This window comes from Gadus macrocephalus, chromosome 11 (assembly GCF_031168955.1).
Source record: "Gadus macrocephalus chromosome 11, ASM3116895v1".
NCBI lineage: Eukaryota > Metazoa > Chordata > Actinopteri > Gadiformes > Gadidae > Gadus > Gadus macrocephalus.
The window spans coordinates 4,839,905-4,863,435 of NC_082392.1; the positions used below are offsets into that span (position 1 = coordinate 4,839,905).

Genomic DNA, 23,531 nt, shown 5'->3' on the forward strand with positions numbered 1-23,531 from the left:
AGGGTTGCCGACCCCTGCTCTAAAGGAACGAACAAAGCCCTCTTCTCTATGCAGAGAGCTCGATTCGCTATTCTCTCTGAAACCTCCATTCTTAAAGATGGGATGAATAGCTCTTCTCTATGAAGGGTTGGTAGCTCTACTTTTGGTTTGGTTTGGATCCTTTGAAAGTTAACAAATAAAAAAGGAAAGACAAGAGACAGAGGGTTGTTGCATATTTTAGCACATTTCATTGCTGTACAATCAGAACATATTTTTACTATAAATAATACGGACAACCATCAGAACGGTCCTGCGAGAGAGAGAGAGAGAGAGAGAGAGAGAGAGAGAGAGAGAGAGAGAGAGAGAGAGAGAGAGAGAGAGAGAGAGAGAGAGAGAGAGAGAGAGAGAGAGAGAGAGAGAGAGAGAGAGAGAGAGAGAGAGAGAGAGAGATCGGAAGAGAGCTAGAGATATAAGTGGTAGAAGTCTTTAAATAAAGTGTATAATGTAACTAATCCAGATCGGAGGTGAAGCTGTAACATGGTTCCCTTTTTAGTCCACACACACACACACACACACACACACACACACACACACACACACACACACACACACACACACACACACACACACACACACACACACACACACACACACACACACACACACCCCCCCCCTCAAGGTTCTAGAACGTCAGGTCATTATTGCTACGTCCGACCAGAGCTTCAAGAAACTCACTATACAAAATAATCATGAAATAATCAAGAAATAAATACTGTTCGCGGCCCGTAGGCCACGCCCCACGTTCTTAAAGGGAGACGACTCCGGAAAGTCAGTTCATCTGAAATGTTTTGATATGTCTCAGGTCCTCACAGACGCAGTGTGTCTCTGTGTGCGTGTGTCGGCGGGTGTGTGTGTGTGTGGTTGAGTTAGGCAGCAGAGTGATATTTTGTAGAAGGTCCAACACCCCAAATGGTCGCGTGGAGGAGATACAGACCGGAACTAGTCCGGAGCCGTACCGAGACTAGACCAGACCCAGTCCAGACTGGTTTATTGCAGTGGTCCTGCCAGTGGAGGCAGAGACTCTCAGAGAGTTCGGGAGGGCCGGGAGGTCAGGGGTCGGGGTGGCCCTCTGTGGGGGGAGGCGGGGGGGAGTCCTGCTGCACCTCGGGGACCGGGATGCCCTGCTGTAGCTTCTCTAGAGACCTCTTCATCTGCAGGGAGGGGGGGCAGAAAGGAGGGGGGGGCTTTAGCAAACTACTGCTACAAATACATAGAAGAACAACAACAACAAGAACAACAAGAAGAAGAACAACAAGAAGAACAACAACAAGAACAACAAGAACAACAAGAAGAACAAGAACAAGAAGAAGAAGAACAACAACAACAAGAACAAGAACAAGAAGAACAGGAACAGGTCGAGACAGACAGACAGACAGACCTGGTCCGCCAGATAGAGAGACAGAATGACAAGTAGAGACAGACATGGTGTAGCAGGTAGAGAGGCAGACCTCGACTAGGAGACAGGCAGACGGGTCGAGAGACAGACCTGGTCTAGCAGAGAGACTGAGGATGAGAGGATCTGTTGCCACTTGTTGAGCTGGTTCTGGTGGAACCTCCGCTGGAGCTGTAGCACCTGCAGCCAATCAGCTGGGGTCTGGGGGGAGGGGCTAGGGGGGAGAGGGAACACCCGTTTGTTAAACACAGGTTGACAGGGCTGGGAACCAAACCTCCCCCTCAGACAAATCCGTAGCACTGACACCTCGTGCCCACTGCACCGCCAGTCAAAGGACTCAGAAGGCGTGGCTGACGGATGGGGGAGGTTCCCAGGGTCGTCCGAGCCCGAGTAGTGTCACAGTGCTCAAATTTGCATACGTGATCTGATTGGATGACGGATCCGTCGCTGCCGAAAAAGTTGAACATTTTTCAACTTTTTGACGGAGCCTTCAGCGCACGGATCCACAATGCACAATGCACAAAGCGCGTCCGTCCCCACTCAAAGTCAACGGACGGAGGCAGTGGGCACGAGGCGCGAGAGCCCTGTGTGTGTACTTGAGCACGAGTGTGTGTCAGAGGTACACAACAGAACCTACACACCCGGAGGGGTGTGTAGGTTCAGTTGTGTACCTGTGTGTAGGTTCTGTTGTGTACCCGTGTGTGTCAGAGCTCCGGGTGTGTAGGTTCTGTTGTGTACCAGTGTGTAGATTCTGTTGTGTACCTGTTTGTAGGTTCTGTTGTGTACCCGTGTGTAGGTTCTGTTGTGTACCTGTGTGTAGGTTCTGTTGTGTACCCGTGTGTAGGTTCTGTTGTGTACCTGTGTGTAGGTTCTGTTGTGTACCCGTGTGTAGGTTCTGTTGTGTACCTGTGTGTAGGTTCTGTTGTGTACCTGTGTGTAAGTTCTGTTGTGTACCTGTGTGTAGGTTCTGTTGTGTACCTGTCTGTAGGTTCTGTTGTGTACCCGTGTGTAGGTTCTGTTGTGTACCCGTGTGTAGGTTCTGTTGTGTACCTGTGTGTGTCAGAGCTCCAGGTATCGAGGTTGTGAGCAGCTTTCTCCAGAGAGTAAAGTTTATAGAAGAGCAGAACGTTGAGGGCGACCAACACCACCAGACTGAGAGACGTAAGAGAGAGACAGAGGTTAAACTCCATGCCAAAGAACTGAAGAGTGTGGTCACCATGGAATTGCATCAAAACACTGAAAAGGCTAACAATTCAAACATTACAAACACATTAGGTATAAGGATATTCATTCAGGTTGACAGTACCTTACACAGATCCTACGCAGCAGAAAGATAGATGGAGAGAGATAGAACTGAACAGACACATTCAATACATACGACTTGATATTTGCATATGTAGCGTGCTACTAGCATGATAGTAGAGCGAAGCCTGTCGCACGGCTGGTACTCACATGAAGCTAACGATGAGCAGCATAGTGGAGACGCTGGTGTGTCCAGTGGAGTGCTCCCCCTGGCTGCGGTAGTGAGCTACAACAACATCAAGTGACAACTGTTAACCAATCGGCTTCATTTTTGGCACTATTCATCATTTAAAAGCTGTGGCGGGTGGCTGATTGGGTGACGGGATTGTCACAGTAATATGTGGTGGGCCCTATGTGTGGTCTACATCCTGTGTGTGTGTGTGGGTCTACATCCTGTGTGTGTGTGTGTGTGGGTCTACATCCTGTGTGTGTGTGTGTGTGGGTCTACATCCTGTGTGTGTGTGTGTGGGTCTACATCCTGTGTGTGTGCGTCTACATCCTGTGTGTGTGTGTGTGGGTCTACATCCTGTGTGTGTGGGTCTACATCCTGTGTGTGTGGGTCTACATCCTGTGTGTGTGGGTCTACTTCCTGTGTGTGTGGGTCTACTTCCTGTGTGTGGGGGTCTACTTCCTGTGTGTGGGGGTCTACTTCCTGTGTGTGGGGGTCTACTTCCTGTGTGTGGGGGTCTACTTCCTGTGTGTGTGTGTGTGTGTGTGTGTGTGTGTGTGTGTGTGCTTCCGGTCCACTTACCGCTGTCTCTGCGGTCCCGGTCGTCCCCCAGCCCTCGCTCTCCTCGCTCGGGCGAGCCGGCGGCGGTCGGCCCCTCTCTCTCCGCGTCGTTCGCCCGCCGCGAGCCCAGGCGCTTGCGGCGGCGCAGCGCCGACAGACCCTGGATGCTGTCGATGCTGCCCGCCTCACCGCTGGTTACCACGGAGACCTCGGACTGGAGCAGAGTCTCCAGCTTGCACACCTCGCTCTCTGTGGCAGAGGGTAACACAGGTAGTATTAAGTACTATAAATCACACCTCGCTCTCTGTGGCAGAGGGTAACACAGGTAGTATTAAGTACTATAAATCACACCTCGCTCTCTGTGGCAGAGGGTAACACAGGTAGTATTAAGTACTATAAATCACACCTCGCTCTCTGTGGCAGAGGGTAACACAGGTAGTATTAAGTACTATAAATCACACCTCGCTCTCTGTGGTAGAGGGTAACACAGGTAGTATTAAGTACTATAAATCACACCTCGCTCTCTGTGGCAGAGGGTAACACAGGTAGTATTAAGTACTATAAATCACACCTCGCTCTCTGTGGTAGAGGGTAACACAGGTAGTATTAAGTACTATAAATCACACCTCGCTCTCTGTGGCAGAGGGTAACACAGGTAGTATTAAGTACTATAAATCACACCTCGCTCTCTGTGGTAGAGGGTAACACAGGTAGTATTAAGTACTATAAATCACACCTCGCTCTCTGTGGTAGAGGGTAACACAGGTAGTATTAAGTACTATAAATCACACCTCGCTCTCTGTGGCAGAGGGTAACACAGGTAGTATTAAGTACTATAAATCACACCTCGCTCTCTGTGGCAGAGGGTAACACAGGTAGTATTAAGTACTATAAATCACACCTCGCTCTCTGTGGTAGAGGGTAACACAGGTAGTATTAAGTACTATAAATCACACCTCGCTCTCTGTGGCAGAGGGTAACACAGGTAGTATTAAGTACTATAAATCACACCTCGCTCTCTGTGGTAGAGGGTAACACAGGTAGTATTAAGTACTATAAATCACACCTCGCTCTCTGTGGTAGAGGGTAACACAGGTAGTATTAAGTACTATAAATCACACCTCGCTCTCTGTGGCAGAGGGTAACACAGGTAGTATTAAGTACTATAAATCACACCTCGCTCTCTGTGGCAGAGGGTAACACAGGTAGTATTAAGTACTATAAATCACACCTCGCTCTCTGTGGCAGAGGGTAACACAGGTAGTATTAAGTACTATAAATCACACCTCGCTCTCTGTGGCAGAGGGTAACACAGGTAGTATTAAGTACTATAAATCACACCTCGCTCTCTGTGGTAGAGGGTAACACAGGTAGTATTAAGTACTATAAATCACACCTCGCTCTCTGTGGTAGAGGGTAACACAGGTAGTATTAAGTACTATAAATCACACCTCGCTCTCTGTGGTAGAGGGTAACACAGGTAGTATTAAGTACTATAAATCACACCTCGCTCTCTGTGGTAGAGGGTAACACAGGTAGTATTAAGTACTATAAATCACACCTCGCTCTCTGTGGTAGAGGGTAACACAGGTAGTATTAAGTACTATAAATCACACCTCGCTCTCTGTGGCAGAGGGTAACACAGGTAGTATTAAGTACTATAAATCACACCTCGCTCTCTGTGGTAGAGGGTAACACAGGTAGTATTAAGTACTATAAATCACACCTCGCTCTCTGTGGTAGAGGGTAACACAGGTAGTATTAAGTACTATAAATCACACCTCGCTCTCTGTGGCAGAGGGTAACACAGGTAGTATTAAGTACTATAAATCACACCTCGCTCTCTGTGGCAGAGGGTAACACAGGTAGTATTAAGTACTATAAATCACACCTCGCTCTCTGTGGCAGAGGGTAACACAGGTAGTATTAAGTACTATAAATCACACCTCGCTCTCTGTGGCAGAGGGTAACACAGGTAGTATTAAGTACTATAAATCACACCTCGCTGCCCGTGCACGTTCTGCCCGTGCACGTTCTGCCCGTGCACGTTCTGCCCGAGCACGTTCTGCCCGAGCACGTTCTGCCCGAGCACGTGCACGTTCTGCCCGAGCACGTTCTGCCCGAGCACGTTCTGCCCGTGCACGTTCTGCCCGAGCACGTTCTGCCCGAGCACGTTCTGCCCGAGCACGTGCACGTTCTGCCCGAGCACGTGCACGTTCTGCCCGAGCACGTGCACGTTCTGCCCGAGCACGTTCTGCCCGAGCACGTGCACGTTCTGCCCGAGCACGTTCTGCCCGAGCACGTGCACGTTCTGCCCGAGCACGTTCTGCCCGAGCACGTTCTGCCCGTGCACGTTCTGCCCGAGCACGTTCTGCCCGTGCACGTTCTGCCCGTGCACGTTCTGCCCGTGCACGTGCACGTTCTGCCCGAGCACGTTCTGCCCGAGCACGTTCTGCCCGTGCACGTTCTGCCCGTGCACGTTCTGCCCGAGCACGTTCTGCCCGAGCACGTTCTGCCCGTGCACGTTCTGCCCGTGCACGTTCTGCCCGTGCACGTTCTGCCCGTGCACGTTCTGCCCGAGCACGTGCACGTTCTGCCCGAGCACGTGCACGTTCTGCCCGAGCACGTGCACGTTCTGCCCGAGCACGTGCACGTTCTGCCCGTGCACGTTCTGCCCGAGCACGTGCACGTTCTGCCCGAGCACGTGCACGTTCTGCCCGAGCACGTGCACGTTCTGCCCGAGCACGTGCACGTTCTGCCCGAGCACGTGCACGTTCTGCCCGAGCACGTGCACGTTCTGCCCGAGCACGTGCACGTTCTGCCCGAGCACGTGCACGTTCTGCCCGAGCACGTGCACGTTCTGCCCGAGCACGTGCACGTTCTGCCCGAGCACGTGCACGTTCTGCCCGAGCACGTGCACGTTCTGCCCGAGCACGTGCACGTTCTGCCCGAGCACGTGCACGTTCTGCCCGAGCACGTGCACGTTCTGCCCGAGCACGTGCACGTTCTGCCCGAGCACGTGCACGTTCTGCCCGAGCACGTGCACGTTCTGCCCGAGCACGTGCACGTTCTGCCCGAGCACGTGCACGTTCTGCCCGAGCACGTGCACGTTCTGCCCGAGCACGTGCACGTTCTGCCCGAGCACGTGCACGTTCTGCCCGAGCACGTGCACGTTCTGCCCGAGCACGTGCACGTTCTGCCCGAGCACGTGCACGTTCTGCCCGAGCACGTGCACGTTCTGCCCGAGCACGTGCACGTTCTGCCCGAGCACGTGCACGTTCTGCCCGAGCACGTGCACGTTCTGCCCGAGCACGTGCACGTTCTGCCCGAGCACGTGCACGTTCTGCCCGAGCACGTGCACGTTCTGCCCGAGCACGTGCACGTTCTGCCCGAGCACGTGCACGTTCTGCCCGAGCACGTGCACGTTCTGCCCGAGCACGTGCACGTTCTGCCCGAGCACGTGCACGTTCTGCCCGAGCACGTGCACGTTCTGCCCGAGCACGTGCACGTTCTGCCCGAGCACGTGCACGTTCTGCCCGAGCCCGGCCCGACCCGACACATTAACCCTAATTATGAGCCCGAGCCCGATTTCAACCCGACATTTACTGTGGGTCAGTTGACTGTTGTCTTGGGGTCAGTTCACTTAAAGGTTAGTAGGCTATACTGGGGGTCAGTTTGCTGTACTGTGGGTTTTTAATACATATGTAACTTTGTACACATTTGTTACTCGGTCTACTCTGCTAAATATATATGTAAGGGATAATGTATAGAACGCCGGTCATTATCGGGAAAATAAGCCCCGCCAGGGCGAACAGTACACCGACCGACGTGCAGCGAAGGTGTCTTGCTTCGCCCTGAAGGGGCTTATATTCGACAATGACCGGCGACGTTCTACACATGACCCCACTTATTACACGGCTACTTTCCAAAACGGAAAAATAACTTCACACGGCGTGTCTTTTTACAATTTATTCGTTACCAGCATTCGTAGTGTTGATCAGCAGAGAAATCATTTGTCCGTAAAGACGGTGACGTCGCTTAGCAACGCAAGACGCTGGGGTTGACAAGTCACCGGACTACTACCCAGTCAAGTGAACGACCCGGTGGCCCGACCCGGCCCGCGGGTCGGGTATAGAACCCGACCCGGGCAGAGAATCTAAAGTTTCTAAACTAACAGGTAGTAATAAGTACTACGCTCACACCTTGTGCTGTGGTAGAGTATAACATGGTAGTAATGAGTGAATAATGTAATGATTACCATAATCACAACTCGCTATTTGTAGAAGACGATGCCAGAGGTAGTAATTAGTACAAGGCTCATCCCTTGCGCTGTAGTAATGAACACCAGTAGTAATAAGTACTACACTCACGTTAGTGATCATCACTTATCACATGCAACTCCTTTCTGGTAGACTTCCGTCTTGCACCCTTTCACACATTGGAATAGCAATGCCCGCAGATGGGCCAAGGGACCGGCCAGCAGGGGGCAGTAATGCAGCCCTTATGGGTGACAAAGTGGATCTCCCTAATCCTGCCACATGTACAGTTACCGGGCATTAAAAAAATACATGCAAAAGATGCTGCTTTGATGTTATAAGTTGGATCACCTGAGGAACATTGGCGCGTTAACACGGATTCAAACAGGTCTTCAGTGGAGTCGTGTGATTGGTTAGCTTGCTCCACCTAAGGTCCGATGGACCAACCCCTTATGTCCCTCATTGCCCGGCAAGGTTACTGCTTTCAAGCACAACACAGCTGCACCTGCAGTGCACAGCTCAATAAATATCCACCGGCAATTTGCCTTGAGCAGGCTAATTGCCGGTGCATGTTTCCCGGAATATCGACCCCAGTTTCCATTCACACATGACTTTGTGCAGGAAATCTTCCGGAACATAGCAAGGTAAGACTGCATGTGTTGAATGGTCTGTTAGTACCACAATAACATCAGGCTGTCTGTAGTAGAGGCGATAACCGGTAGAATTAAGAGCTCACCCATGTGTTTGTAGTACTCCTCGATACCACTCCAGGTGTTCTTCTCAATCAGAGCTTTGACCAGACTCCAGGGCTGCTTCCTGTAGCAGATATCAGACGACACTCTGAGGAGAAGAACACACACACACACACACACACACACACACACACACACACACACACACACAAACCCACACAACAATTACAACACAGTAGGTTCCAACTGGGGTGAGAAGGCTACACTGGAGATTAGAAGTCTACAGTAGGGGTCAGTTGTCTGTCGTCTTGGGGTCAGTTCAATTAAAGGTCAGTAGGCTTTACTGGGGGTCTGTTTGATGTACTGTGGGTCAGTTGACTGTTGTCTTGGGGTCAGTTCACTTGAAGGTTAGCAGGCTATACTGGGGGTCCGTTTGCTGTACTGTGGGTCAGTAGGCTATACTTGGGGTCAGTCAGCAATACAGGGGGGGGGGGGTACAAAGGCAATACAGGTGGTCAGAGGGCACTGTAACTGCGTACCGGATGCGGCTCTTGTTCTTGCCGAGAGAGGTCAGAATGTATCGGTGGATGGTGTAGAAGTAGTCCTGGTAAGGGATGCCCGACGTGATGACCTCAGAGTCCACCACATAGCAATGGCCCTGGGAGCTGCTCTTCAACAGGCTCTGGAATCAGAACGGGGGTCGCTTTGAGGCCCTGTGTTAGCACAGGGCCTTAAGAGCAGGTTTGCCACCGAATCGAAGCGCTGGATTGGGCTTGGATCGCCACCGTTTGCAGGGCGCTGGGATTAACTAGTCAAGTTCCGACAGGGAAGCTCCGACACTTCCCTAGTGTTGTGTCTCAACGCGACTCACATAACTTAACAAACAGCCTGCAAATTGCAAGGAGCATTGTAACATTTTGAAATCACCGTATTTAACAGCAGTGCAACAGTCATTAAAATAATGCTAATCATGATTTGGTTCTCAATGTATGGAGTGTTTGCTGGTGTTTTATTTTTGTATGGCTGTTTGAGTGCGCTGTCCCCATTGCATACTCAAAGAAAGAGAAATTGTGTCTAGGGTTAGTCTCTTTCAGGTATTTTTTAAATAACTTAACATACCCAATGGAGTTTATTTCCAAGGGCTACACTGTCATCAAGGTATCAAAAGCATCAACGTGGATGCTACTGGGTCAGAGTGACTAAAGCTACATCGCAGCATACATGTTAAATTTCATAGCCAGCTGAAATACATTTCCTTTTGAGTGAATACCAGCGAGTGCAATGAAATGCCCCTCCCTAGTTCAAGGGCTCCTGATATAGAGGGAACTGGTGTCACGACTAAACATGGCTCAAGTGAGTCAAGTAGCTTTCCAACGAGGGGTCGTTAATAACAGTGGTAAACGTAGATCAGCCATCGTTCTCACTTTCACCACACAGAAAAACATTGGGACACTCTAATAGGCCTTTGGCCCGGACATTGGGGTGGACGTGCAGAGCTTCAACATTTCCGAGGCGAGTAACCCCTATGAACCGTGCGCCATCCGTGATTACGTCATGCTCGCGCAGCTCACGCACGGCGACGAATAAGGTTAGACTCCCCACAGCGCACACTCGTTCGGGCATGGGAAGCCGAACGGCCATGACACAGCAAACCGCCGTACTGCAATCAGTGCCAAACCCTTCTGCATTTCCTCCCCGAGAAAAAAAAGAGAAGAGAAACAGAGCAGTACAAAACCCGACATGAAGGGGCCCTAGTCGCAATCAAAGAAGTAGGGCGCAAAAAGAGGAAGCGTGTTAAAAATAAATCTATCTATCTCGCAGCAGGAGAGGCAGACCTGAGTGTCCACGACGGGGGCCGTCTTGGGGCCCAGGGGGTTGTTGATGGAGATGGTGTAGCTCAGCACGCGGCTGCTGTTCCCCACCGCGTCAAGCTGCCACTCGCCCACCGTCAGGTCTGCAGGGAGGAGGGAGACGAGGCAAATGACTCATGTTTGGGCCCCCTCTATTCAATATAGTATCAGCTTTATTTAATATGCACCCCATTAGCCTGCGTTTGATACCTCGAATCTTGGGATATTATTGCCCAATGTCCCGAGATAGCGAACCAATCACATTGCGCCATCTTAGGGGGTTCACGTGTAGCATATACTAAACACATGTGTACCATTTTTGTTGAGGTTACACAAAAAGACGGCTTTATTAGATAAGTCACGCCAAGGGTCACGCATCAACCTTTTGTCTGATCGATCGGGAAAAGGGAATCAGTTGTTACCTGGTGCATATCCAACCTACCCAGCAGATCTGCTGCTAATTCATGCTCAACTTTGTGGGAAGTCCTGCTGACGGACACAGACAGACGTGTACAGAACAGTCCCACCGTGGCGGAGGCCATACTGTGTACAGGAGGTGCGTGTAGGCGTGTGTGTGTGTGTACCAGTGAAGTGTCTCTGAGTGAACAGGTGTTGGAGGAACTGCGTGTCGGCGGAGAACAGCAGGTCGTGCAGCTTGTCTACGCTCATGCACACCACGCGGTTGACGTGCACGCGCCCCGCGAGGTCAGCACAGAACGCCTCCACCTCACCTAGGCGGCACACACACACACACACACACACACACACACACACACACACACACACACACACACACACACACACACACACACACACACACACACACACACACACACACACACACACACACACACACACGAGTTAGACAAAACACTTCCAAATCAGTGGTATTGATTAAGTAGTGGAAGGAGTACTGAGTTAGTGTTTACCAAGGTGGGGGGGGGGGGGGGGGGGGGGCAGTGAGATGTAATGGAAGGGAGAATTTAAATGGATTGTACTAAAGCTCAAGCGCTGACTAGTAAAACAAAGAACCGGCTGAACAAACAAAAACAACTGTGTTTCAAACAAGAGCTTTAAACATGTCAACTTTGATTCCATTTAAATGACTGCCTGGGTCGTGCAGGCAGAAATCGGTTGAGGGAGTCACTGATAGCAACAAGGACAGTCTTTTAATAGCCTGTGTGGGATACTTTTGGGACAATGATTTGTTTGAGGACTGCTGTTCTGTAAATATGTTCCAATGTGGTGAACGGGCCATATTTTTACATCCCTTTGCGGAACTCGAGCTATTTATATTTGAAGGGGGGCTACAAAGTAGCTGATGGGATTCTGACTACATGGGGGACGGGGTATCGCCTACGTAGGGGTACTGACTAAGTAGGGGTAGGGAACTGACTTTCTTCCTGGGTATCGGAGGAGTTGCTGAGGTCGGTGGGCAGCTCGTCGTCGTTGGTAACATCCAATGAGGAGAGGTTTCCCATGCTGCTGGTCGAAGGGGGGAGCATGTGATTGATCGACTCCACCGGAATATCCAAGGCCTCCTCCAGATTCTGCTGGGAGAGAAGGTGCTGCTATGGTTACCAGGGGAGCTCCGTGTAGACCAGCGTGTCCCATGAAGACGTGGGGGAAGACTGGCGTGGACCCCGAAAAAACGGTGTTTGTTCAATGACGCTGAAAGTTAGCACCACTGGGAGATCGGAAAAAAGCTGGTACTCACGAATGAGGTGGCACTGGAGGTGGGGGCAGAGGAGCTGGGGGGCACAGCAGGGGGCATCATGGGGGGGCAGCAGGAGTGTCCGGCCTCCAGGGACTCTGAACTGCGTCTGCGACACAGCGAGGACACCTCCTCCACAGAGAGGTGGGACGAGGAACCGGGAGGAGTCTCCCCGAGAGGACTTAGGGGTCCGCAGGGAGGGAAGCCCGGGAGAGAGGCCGAGCCGAGTTCCAGCAGGTCGGACACCGACTCGGACTCCTCTCCAGGTCTGGGGGGGGAGAGAGAGAGAAGAATGAAAAGATGGCAGAGAGAGGAGGAGGAGGAGGAGAGAGAGAGGAGAAGAGGGATAACAAAGTAGAAGAGAGGAAAGAGGGGAGGACAGAAAGGAGTAAAAGGGAGGACAGGAAAAACACTGCATTTACTGTTTACTGATTAACACACAGAGGATATCGAGTAGTATTCTATTGGATGACAGGCGATCTTTCCGTGTCCTATTGGCTGACAGTTCAGCGGAAGGGCTTACAGAAGGCCGTTGAGGTGCTGGAGAGGCGAGACATAGTCGTCATCTTCGCTGGTAAGACCCAGTTCGGTTCCATAACACTGGTGAACGATGTGCCAAAGCTCCTTAGGAGAGAGAGTCTACAACACACACACACATCAATAATGATTAGTATACAGCTCCTTAGGCAACAGAGTCTACAACACATAGCAGACAGTCAACCACACACAGTCTGAAGGAACATTAATACACAGCTCTTCAGGAGAGACTGCAACACACTGTATAAAAAAAAATTGACAATTAATACATAGCTTCATAGAAGAAAGAGTCTTAACACAACATACACTATTAAAATAAATGTATGCACAATTACATCAGTGGACGGTGTGCCACTACTCGTCAACATCTCGAGAACTTGAAAGCTAAATTGCTGTGTTAACACAGGCTGGTGAACACTACGTTTTTCGACAGGGTCTGTGTGAACATGCCAGTATATCGCAGAGAGGAGGAGAGAAAATTAAGGAGGGAGTCTACAGGGAGAAGCAACATTGACACCACGACAGAACCCGGCTGTAGCCGTCCATGGAGGGAGCGGCGGAGTTGTAGAGGGAGAGAGGCGGTACCTTGTCCATCAGGGCATTCTGCCAGAGCCTGAAGATCATCATGAAGCTTCGATCCCTCGCGCCGAACGACGTGAAGAAGTGCTTCAGAGAGACGGAGACAGAGGGAGAGCGAGTCAAAAAACTTTTGGCCTGGAGATTCCGTTAGTCCTGGTCTGGTCTTTACCAGTATGGCATGAACTGGTCTGTACTGGTGTAGTCTATCGTAGAGGTCTGAACCGGTCTGCTGAGGTCTATACGGTACTGGTCTAGTCTGTAGTAGTAGTGGCCTGAACGGGTACCTTGTCACTGTCCGTGCTGATCTGGATAGCGTTAGGAATCAGCTTGGCCGTTTTCTCCTTCGTCAGACTGGTAACATCTTTCAACGGGATAGTGATCTGAGCACAGAACAACATTAATATTACCAATAATGTACACATGAACCTGGTCTAATACTGTACACATTACCTTGCAACTTGATGGTGATCTCAAACACATAGTACACACTGTAACCTAACTAACACCGTTATCCTTAATCGTCAGCGTCGGGAAGTAGACAAACAGAAATAGCACAACACATGTCGGATGATTCGATTGGAGGTCTTGTTCAGTTGATGGGATAAATGGTAGAAATGGATGGGGCTGGAAGGGTTTTGAGCCCAGCTGGAAGCTACAGGCGCTGTGAGGGCTCTCATGGAAGTAACGTTTTCAAATTCACAGAACAGCAGATGTCGGCGGACATCGCGTCCTGTGTGCCAACCCCCGATATGCACCATACCGGTACCCTGACTTGATACTGTAGCTCATGTACTCGTACAACTACTGATACAACCACCCAATACCACTTAATGCCACGTGACGCATTGTTGAAGAGCCATTGAGCCCAACATTTTGTGGGTTACTGAAATAATTCCCCAATTTAGAGTACAAAGAGTAACCGGCGACACGGTTTGTATCACAAAGTTGCCATTGGCCGTGGTCGTTTTTTAAACTGTAATGGTATTATTAAGCACAAATATCTGTACCATAGGGTTAACCGTCCCGGATATCGCTATTAACATTAGCAGATCGCACAATGGAGCTCCAAAATTTAAATCTTAACAGTATTATTCTATAACACTCCCTCAACCCTGGAACTCAAAGAAATATCCGATACCTTTTTTTTTGGATACCTGTGCGACAACGACTAACATAATAATAACCATCTGTTTGAAACGACCATAGAAAACCGTAAGTCTGAGGCACCCCTAGTATACCTTTTACCATGGTACACTCTAAAGTGAATAATACTGTCACACAACCAATACTACTATTCGCCACCCTGTCGTTATACTGTGTACATGATGTAGATCACAACTGTGATGCAGGACAGGAAGTGTGGTGGCGTGTTTAAGGAAGTGCGCTCACAGTGGTTTCCCAGCGGAAGATGTTGCTGTAGAAGCAGAGCCAGTTCTCCGATAGGTAGAGACGACCTTGGAGGAGGATGTCCTTCTGAAGTGCACACGAGTAGTCTGGAACACACACACACACACACACACACACACACACACACACACACACACACACACACACACACACACACACACACACACACACACACACACACACACACACACACACACACACACACACACACACAAATGAACAATGTCCTCTCCATGGACTGAGAATTTGTATGGGTCAGGGAGGGTGGGGGGGTGCATGACTTGCCAACTATCAGCCTCTCCATATCTGGTAACTTCTTGAAGAGTTTCCGGAAGTCTTCGTTTCTCTGTTTGTATGTTGGACTGAGGACCTGAGGGAGGGCAGAGGAAGGGTCACCAATGTCCCGTACAGCGCTGGAAGCAGACCACTCGGACCACACATCCTCCAGTGGCCGGAGACTCAACAACCAATGTCCTCAACTCACATCGTCTGGCCAGCCGTCCTTTAGCTAAGCTGACCCCGTTTACCCAGGACATACTATCATTTACCAAGATCACAAAGATAACGTTGTCCTCAAAAGTTTTCTTTCGACTCTTACATTGGCCTACTGGCATCTTTTCAACCACTGACACGGGGATACTACCTTAAGCATCCATCTGCATCTGCCAGTAACGGTTGATTAATATTTCAAATGTCTGCGAATACCACCCACACGACGCGGGAGGTTTTTAATAAAACAGAAGTTTTGCTGAGGTTTTGCCTTGCGTCCACATGACTGGAGGTTATGGGGCCTTAACACGGGGACTTTTAAAACGTGATAATGCTGCCCAGATGGCGCTGTGTGGAAAGGCGAAAATCGCCCAGTATGGAAATCTAATGTAGTCTTTAGTCTGGATGATAAGACTCACATTGGACGGTCAGGTTGTTACCAAGATCTTCTCAATATACTGCAGAAGTAAGGTAAACGTTTTTAACGTTTATATTCTTTTTTTTTTGTTCCAGGAAATAATCATACAGTCATACAGTCATATGTGCTTCTGGTCTGGCCCTTCTTGTTTCCAGGAACAATAGTAGGCCAAAGAAATGAATCAACACCATAAGGTTTCAATGATTCACAAGTGGCCGTGGTATCAACAGCATAATCCACTCGTAGGTGCGTAGGTCTTATACCCACTAGAAAGGTTCTTAGATCTTGCTGATTGATGAGAAAGTTTACGCAAAGTATCTTTTAACGCAATCTAGCACTGTTTTATGCCACACAGCTTCAGTTTTCTGCCTAGCTCAGGTATCCGGCATGTGTTTCAGACGCGTGTGCAAAGCAAACCATTCTGCAGTACGAGGTTGCAAGCCCTTTGCTGCGTTGCACTCGAAAGTAATGGAATTCTTGGGAACTGCTTCGCAACTCCTGGGTACTTACATTGTACCAGCTCTGCATCTTCTGCAAAGAAAAGAAAAAACAGTTTCTATCAGACTAAAAACAGAATGTGCTAGCCAAAGTAGCCACGCTATCAGAATCATAAGGAACATGGTAGCCATGCCATCAGATTAATAAAAAAAACATACTAGATATTATATCAGACTAAGTGTCAAATTGTCTAGGAATGCTACCGCATCAATACACAATGTGCTAGCCATGGTACCAGAAAAAAATACAGAATGTGCTTGCCACGCTATCAGACTTCAACATCCAGAATGCATCACGCAGCTCCCAGTAGAAAGGCAGGGGGGGGGGGGGGGTGAAAGGCATGTGGGATGGTGCTCACCTTGGCATTGCGGCTGAAGTGGCGTGAAGCGAGGGGGTAGGCCGAGCCGAGGGAAGAGCCGGAGGGGATGGAGGGCAGGGGGCTCTCGACCGCTCCCTTCTCCCCCCCGCCGCCCCCCTCAGTCTCGCTGCTCCGTCCCCCTCCCAGCACCCGGCGGCGCAGGGAGGGGGAGCTGCCGGGTGTACTCCGGGGGGAGTTACTCGCCGTGCTGCGGACAGACACACAACCTCATGAGCGGGAGTCACGTGGAGTCCGTGTCACGTGACGCAATACCCGCTGCTGATTGGTCCAATGCACACTTTCAGCAAGACCACAATACAGCCCATCAAACAAAAAGCATCAGAGCAATCAACAACATCACTGGAGTGACCCCGCTCCCCTCAACACTATTGAACCTCCCTTTAAAAGAGAGGGGAGAATTAAAAGCCCAAACAGAGGAATTCAACAACAGGGAAAATAATGAAGACACTATGAGGACATTACCTTTTAAGAAACATAAATAAGGCAACATTTAAAATATTTTTTTATGGATTTGACCAGAGGGCTTGAGTTTTAACCGTACAGTATGCAGGTGTAACAAAGAAAAGTTGAGATCCAAGCAAGATCAGGTTGCATCATCTTGCTGTTGCTATAGAATGAAGTGAAAACAATAACTAGAATAGTGTCTGCATGGGTCAATATAGGTTGCTCTCCTGGGGCCGTGACAAACTGCATTTAACCCAAAAAAGTCAACATGACCAGCAAGCCATGTGTATCTCCAACAGCGGTCAGCTGTTGACAGAAGGAATTCTGCATTTAGCAGAGCAATGTATAGTTTCATAAGGAGTACACATTTTTTACTTGTAATTATTAACGTTAACTGTTCCCTGCAAAAATGTTTCCTTTAGTTCACCCCAAATAACATGACCTTATATGCTATTAACACTAACCCCACATGTCAACAACACTAACACTACATTACAACAACACTAATCCGGCTACATGCTAATCAAATTCAAATTAGGCTTGAGTTTTCTCTCAACTGACGGTGGCGGTGCTGAGAACTAGGGCAGCTCAAAAGCATCGAGGAAGAGCTTCTCTCCGACGATCCGAAGCGTCCTTTATTAACTGCAATTAGACGATCTAATAGCCCGACTGGATAAACTAACGTTTGAAGAGGGCGAATATGCTTTCACATTAATATATCTTCACTGGCCTCACCCGGCTAAGTAAAACCGAGATTTAAACCCCTCATTATGTTAACAGAACGGCGTTATATACGGACTTGTGTGGCTCAAACCCTATAATTAACTCAGGTGCTGTGGAGAAGTGAAGATGGGCCACGGCGGCCCAGTCCACATTCATTTAAAATACTGATGTTGTCAGTGAGATGAGGAGGGAGGATGGGCTCTCCAACCAGAACGTTACACCCGCTGCGATGGACACCTCGCCATCACATCGACTGATTCATTGAATGGAACATTTAAAAAGAAAAGAAAAAAGAAAAACATGGCAATTCTCTCCACATAACCGCGACATTCATATTGAAACTATAGGCGTTACTTACTCGAACATGGTGTTATGCACGCTGCTCGCTAACGTATTCACACCTTCAACGCACGCCGCCGTATATCCGACCCTTTGGCGCTGTCCGCGGCCTCACAAAGCCCCGGTGCTCACGGAGAAAAGCCCTTCCATCACTCCCCCCGCCCCAACCAACGGAGTCTCAACCCCGCAGCACAGTCCTGTCGCTTGCTGCCGGTTACCGGAGGCCCGCTCCGTGGCCGCTAACAACAGGCTTCCTCCTATCTGTAATCCCCGGAGGTGGAGGAGCCAGTAGGGTGGGGGAGGTGGAGGGGGCGGGGGGATCGCCGCATTGGGGGGTGATAAACATGATGAAAACTGCGACGCTAGACACTGTTTTAATCAGGGGAAAGATAGCACAAAAGAGGCTCAGCAGGACAAAGAGATTCCGTGAAATTAAATCAGTCAATTCAAACAATGAACTGATAGACTACATGGGGTCATAATCCATTTATTTACGTCCTGATAAACAGCACGTTTATTAACTTGTCATAAGCCACGCCCACAGACAACACGTCGTCTGGTCATCCTCCGGATTAGAACCTCTTAATCTTCTATAATCTAGTGAACCGGCCTACTCCGATGTTTCGGACCGACTGGACACAAACATTTGTTTTAGCTATTCTAGCTATATTTGATTGTTGATTGTTTGCGTTGACCGTTTTCCGTCTCAACTTCAAGGATAAACATTATGTAAATGTCATTCTGGTGTATACCATATAAACAGTAGATCAGCAATCCATGCCTAAAGTATTGAGAGTGGTTTAAACCTGGACTATATAAAACAGGTTTAAACCCAACCTTTAGTACAGTTTAACCCTAGACTGTGTACCATATAACCAGGTTAAACCCTGGATTGCTAACCCTGACTAAAAAAAGAAGCAGGTCAGTAGAGTGAAGCTTTCTGCTTGTCAGAACAAACCGCTGCTGCAATTACATCACCACAAATACAAGCCACTCTGATTGGCTAGAGGTGAGGTCATAATGTAGAGGCAGGATGACGAGATACGATGCATGCTAAGCCCCGCCCCCAGATATTAGCAAGTCCGACGAGGAGGGAGGGAAAGATTGAAATGCTTATATAATATGATATAATACAGTAATAACATAAACAGCTCTTTACATGCAAAATTGAACCTGAGGAGTAACATGGTTGGAGGCCGTATCACATGGAACCGGATGTCCTTGTGATACCTCCATGTTCCACAACATACAGAGGGTGAAACAGCCTCCTATTCTCCTCTCTCCTAACCTCCTAACTTGCCTCTCGGGTATAGGCTTCCGCCATCCTACATTCCAGTGTTGTGCATGAGCGTATGGGTTTGTTTTCAGTAAGACAAGTACGAAATCACCTTGTCTCATAGATCCGTGACAAAAACTATACAGCATGACCCAATGTGTGCAGACAACAGAGCCCTCTAAACAGATTGGGTGTTATCTCATGAATCCACAAGTCTTGTCCCATTTCATTTACAGAACGGGGGTAGATTCGCCAGACAGAGCTGTAGGAAGTTCTTATTCTGATAGCCAGCTATTTGGATAGCCATGTTTTAACACACACACACACACACACACACACACACACACACACACACACACACACACACACACACACACACACACACACACACACACACACACACACACACACACTTTGATACTTCCAGAAGACTTTCCGAATGTGTGTTATTGTGTGAATTAGGCATCTGGATCGGGACCCGGTTTCAAATTTCTCAAAATACGAAAAAACGACAGTTGATCAATCCTGCCATTGAGTTCAGTGGGACATTTAACGTAACCCAAAGCTCAAGATGTCATTTCAATTTAATAATTGGTGCACAAACATTCCAATTGCCTAATGAAGTTTTTGAACTCACGTGAGTGGCCTGCCAACCGCAGTTTAAATAAAACAAAGAATAATTGAATTGGCTCAAGCCCTCGTTCGCTTCATTTCTCTCTTTGTCAGTGGGTTGCTTGATGGGATGGGATCTACTCTCAGTCCGTAAGTTTAACTTTGGCCGGCATCCATCAGGGTGGCATAATACTGGACTGGCCCTTAGCCCATCTATTCAAGCATTGCTATGTGTGAAAGGGAGAAATGGAAAGAAGGTGCCTGAAAAGTTATCCCAGTAAATAACCAGGGACTATGTGTGAGGGGCGTAAATGATGTAAACAAGGCCCTACCTGTTTGACATGAGCTGCATTTTTCTAAATGGGTGTCAGACGTTTAAAGCACTTCTTGCGTGTGTAAACAAAGGGATTAACCTACATGCTAACCCTACATCCTCAAAACCCTAACCCCTCACGAGAGGCACCAGTCTTCAGTCTGAGAGAACTTTTATTTGGCCGAGGGGATATTGCAGTAACTAACCCGTCTCCTCTGTCTGCACTAAACCCACTGGTCCCTCAGAGTAAACCCCTGAGGGACCAGTGGGGCTGCTGACTGGGGGAGGAGACAGGTGGTTGGAGGAGGAGGAGCTCCTAGACAAGCTCCTCCCCCTCAACTGGCAACGCCAAGGAGGGGGTGGAGCTGACTCCACCCTCCCATGGCAGCTGTCCAAGCATCCCCTCCCTGCCGGCTGGGATGATGGGCGGGGCTAGAGGCGTGGTGGTGGGCAGGGCTAGAGGTGTGGTGGTGGGCGGGGCTTAGGAAAGGAGACCGGGGCTGTGTTCCAATACCCGTACTTCCATGAGTACACTTAAAGGAAGTACACTATCTGCACTATCCGTACTCACTTGAGTACGCTAATTTTTCAGATGTGAGTGCTGTTCCAAATCGAGTACTCTGTGGTGCACTTACTGGAAATGACGATCACGACTGCCGCCGCGGCTCCTCCCCCGCAATAAACATCCCGCTTTGAACGGTGAACTCTTTACGCCTAGCAGCTATAAAAACTATAAAAACTACAAAATGACTATTAATGCAGGCTACGTGGAAATTGCGCCGACTTTGGCTCAGCCTGGCTCCGCCTCTTCCGCTACGTAGCTAAGATGGCTGCCGTTGAGTACGGGGAGTGTCCTTCGATCCACACTTCACGACTAGCCCGTTTTGAGTACGGCATCCGGGTCCTTGAAGTATACTTCTTTTCGCCGGATCTGAATTGGAACGTACTGTGTACTCAATATTTGGCTAGTAAGTGCGGACAGTACGGGTATTGGAACACGGCACAGGACTCACTTTTGGAGGACGGGGGCAGGATGTAGAGCAAGGGGAGGGGGTTGGGTTGAGCCATGATGGACCTGGCTAACACCTGGTCCTGCCTTGAATTTGTGGACCTGGCTAACACCTGGTCCCGACTAGACCTAAGGAACCTTGCTAACACCTGAGGGACAGAGATACTGCAAGTGACATATGGATAACACAACAACACTTTTAAGCCCATGGTATACTTAAATCTAGATTGAAGTAGGTGTGTTCACATTGGCTATTGAACTGCTGTCAAACACAGGAATTTTTACAGGGTACAATAGTTAGTATGATGTGTGGGCAGGTCATTGAAGCGAGCAGTGTTGAGATGAGCAGTAATCATTCACGATATATAAGTGACCAAATAACAATTGCAGGCAGCAATGATTTGTTTTGGTCCCAAACCTACTGGCCATAAAATGTGGTCAGTGTGAATAATACACCTTTTTCAATTTTGTTACAAGTATACTCGGGCCTTAAAATCCTCAGATTAACTACTACAAGCCAACAAAACTACACTAACACACGCACACACACACACACACAATTTTTCTCCTTGACCCTATATTACCATCATTTTGGGTGGGTTGCTTTTGCCCTATGGAACCACAGCTCCATGTTAATCCACAAAAAAAGTTGGTTTCAGCCACAAACCAGCTCAGATTGTTATCAGTGTCTGACAACATTATGGAAAGGATCCCTACAGAGAACTAAATAGTTCTCCTTTACCTTTCATGCATGATCCAGTTTGTTTGTCATTTTGTCAAACCAAGAAAAGCAGGAATTTAGTTGTTGCAGGAAGAAAATGGTGGAAACGCGAGTGACAGTTTGACCGAGGAGGGCCAACAAGAGTTTGTTGTGTTTGACTACAGAAAACGTGGCTCAAGTGTTGTTCAAAGGATTTGGGTGAAGGAGGGTTGCGATTGGATGGCAATTTCCTGCAACAACTCCATGCGCAATTCAAAGATCCAAGAGTCCTCCTTGAGCGAGGCTTTGTTGGACACAATCTCAAGGGATCCTTTTAAGGACGTTACCTGACCTCTACAACAAGAATGTGAGCCGGTCAGTGGCAAAAACAGGCACTTTTAACGGTCTCAAGGGTTTAGCACCCTTGCTCCATTTTGATCAATAAAAAAAATAATATATAGCATTAGTCACTCTGAGCCGAAATGATGGAATGGGTCCACCTTGAAAAATACTGGAATTATCCTTTGAGTGTTTATTAGACAGCGTTCATAATAAATGTTAAAAAGTCATTTCTCTCTTCCGGCTTTATCTCAGAAACACAACCATTTGGACACTACAGTTATCATCGTCCTTGTTTCAGGTCTGAACATTCGCTGAACCGTCTTCACAAAAACACACAATGCTCCTTCCATGGGTGTGTGTGTGTGTGTGTGTGTGTGTGTGTGTGTGTGTGTGTGTGTGTGTGTGTGTGTGTGTGTGTGTGTGTGTGTGTGTGTGTGTGTGTGTGTGTGTGTGTGTGTGTGTGTGTGTGTGTGTCATACTTTTTCACAGGGCAGGTGTCCAAACTATCGTTATCAAGCAGGGAGCCGGCGCAGAGGAAAATCACACACTTGTAAAACCAACGACCAAGTAGTCCCTTTATGCTTTCCTCTGTTTGAACAAGAAGCAATCTCAACACTGTCGTGTTTACCCGCCGTGATAACTTTGAATATTATACACTTGACATATCACACCAACAGCAAGCCACATGCCGTGTGTGTGTGTGTGTGTGTGTGTGTGTGTGTGTGTGTGTGTGTGTGTGTGTGTGTGTGTGTGTGTGTGTGTTCATCTCCTCAATGTATAATATGATATAATAATATTATATAATAGAGGCCAGGCAAACTACCGTCAACACCCGCCATTAAAAGTGTGTTTAATAATAATAATGTGTCTTTAATAACTGTGTAGAAACTGTCAAGGCCCCAGAATCAGAAAGGGAAGTTTAGTGAGCTGGGTTGGGGTAAGGTCGTACCTCCCGTTGGATGAGTTTCCTCCCCCATGTCGGTGCTCCTGCCCGGCCTCCAGGACCAGCCGCGCCACGGTCCGGGGAGTCAGATTAAAATCACCTTTCTCAGAGGAACACATCAGCATGGTCGAGCTTCCCCATTAAAATCACCTTCGACATGGCTGGAAAAGCATCTACCGGCGTAGGCTAACGGTTAGCCGAGCCAGCTAACAAGATAGCCAGATACAATCCACATTAGGAGGAATAACGTTACGGCGAGTTAACATTCCCAGCGAGGAGAAGTAACGATTTGGTATCCATCGTTAAATTAAAAACAACTCGGTAAAAAAATGCATCGTCCAACTAGATGCCGAGACATACAAAACTTTACAAAAGTTCGCTAACTGGGTTTAAACCCAGAGAAGAGCTTTTGTCTCGGGACGACTGTACCATACAGGGTGCTGGGGGGAGATTACAACCTCTTATATTATATAATTTGAGCTATTCTCAAATGAATCCGAAAGACGTACCTATTTTCTTAAAATTAGTTTAAATTATATGAATAGGT

General features: G+C 48.6%; 1 protein-coding gene across 2 annotated transcripts; it reads right to left on the reverse strand.

Moving 5' to 3' along the window:
* Window positions 1-199: 199 nt before the first annotated feature.
* Window positions 200-23,432, reverse strand: gramd1a (GRAM domain containing 1A). 2 transcript variants are annotated; one of them, XM_060065322.1, is made up of 19 exons: window positions 22,991-23,432; window positions 16,263-16,470; window positions 15,917-15,937; window positions 14,785-14,869; window positions 14,482-14,585; window positions 13,377-13,472; window positions 13,099-13,179; window positions 12,500-12,615; window positions 11,980-12,244; window positions 11,659-11,812; window positions 10,847-10,993; window positions 10,248-10,366; window positions 8,952-9,094; window positions 8,457-8,560; window positions 3,486-3,713; window positions 2,885-2,960; window positions 2,483-2,584; window positions 1,526-1,646; window positions 200-1,190 (listed from the first exon to the last, which is right to left on the reverse strand). In XM_060065322.1, exons 1-19 carry the CDS (start codon window positions 23,107-23,109, stop codon window positions 1,089-1,091), a joined length of 2,391 nt encoding a protein of 796 aa, XP_059921305.1. In that variant the 5' UTR covers window positions 23,110-23,432; the 3' UTR covers window positions 200-1,088. The 2 variants fall into 2 exon arrangements, with proteins under 2 accessions (XP_059921305.1, XP_059921306.1); XM_060065323.1 differs by lacking the exon at window positions 22,991-23,432 and adding an exon at window positions 17,809-18,087.
* Window positions 23,433-23,531: the final 99 nt, after the last annotated feature.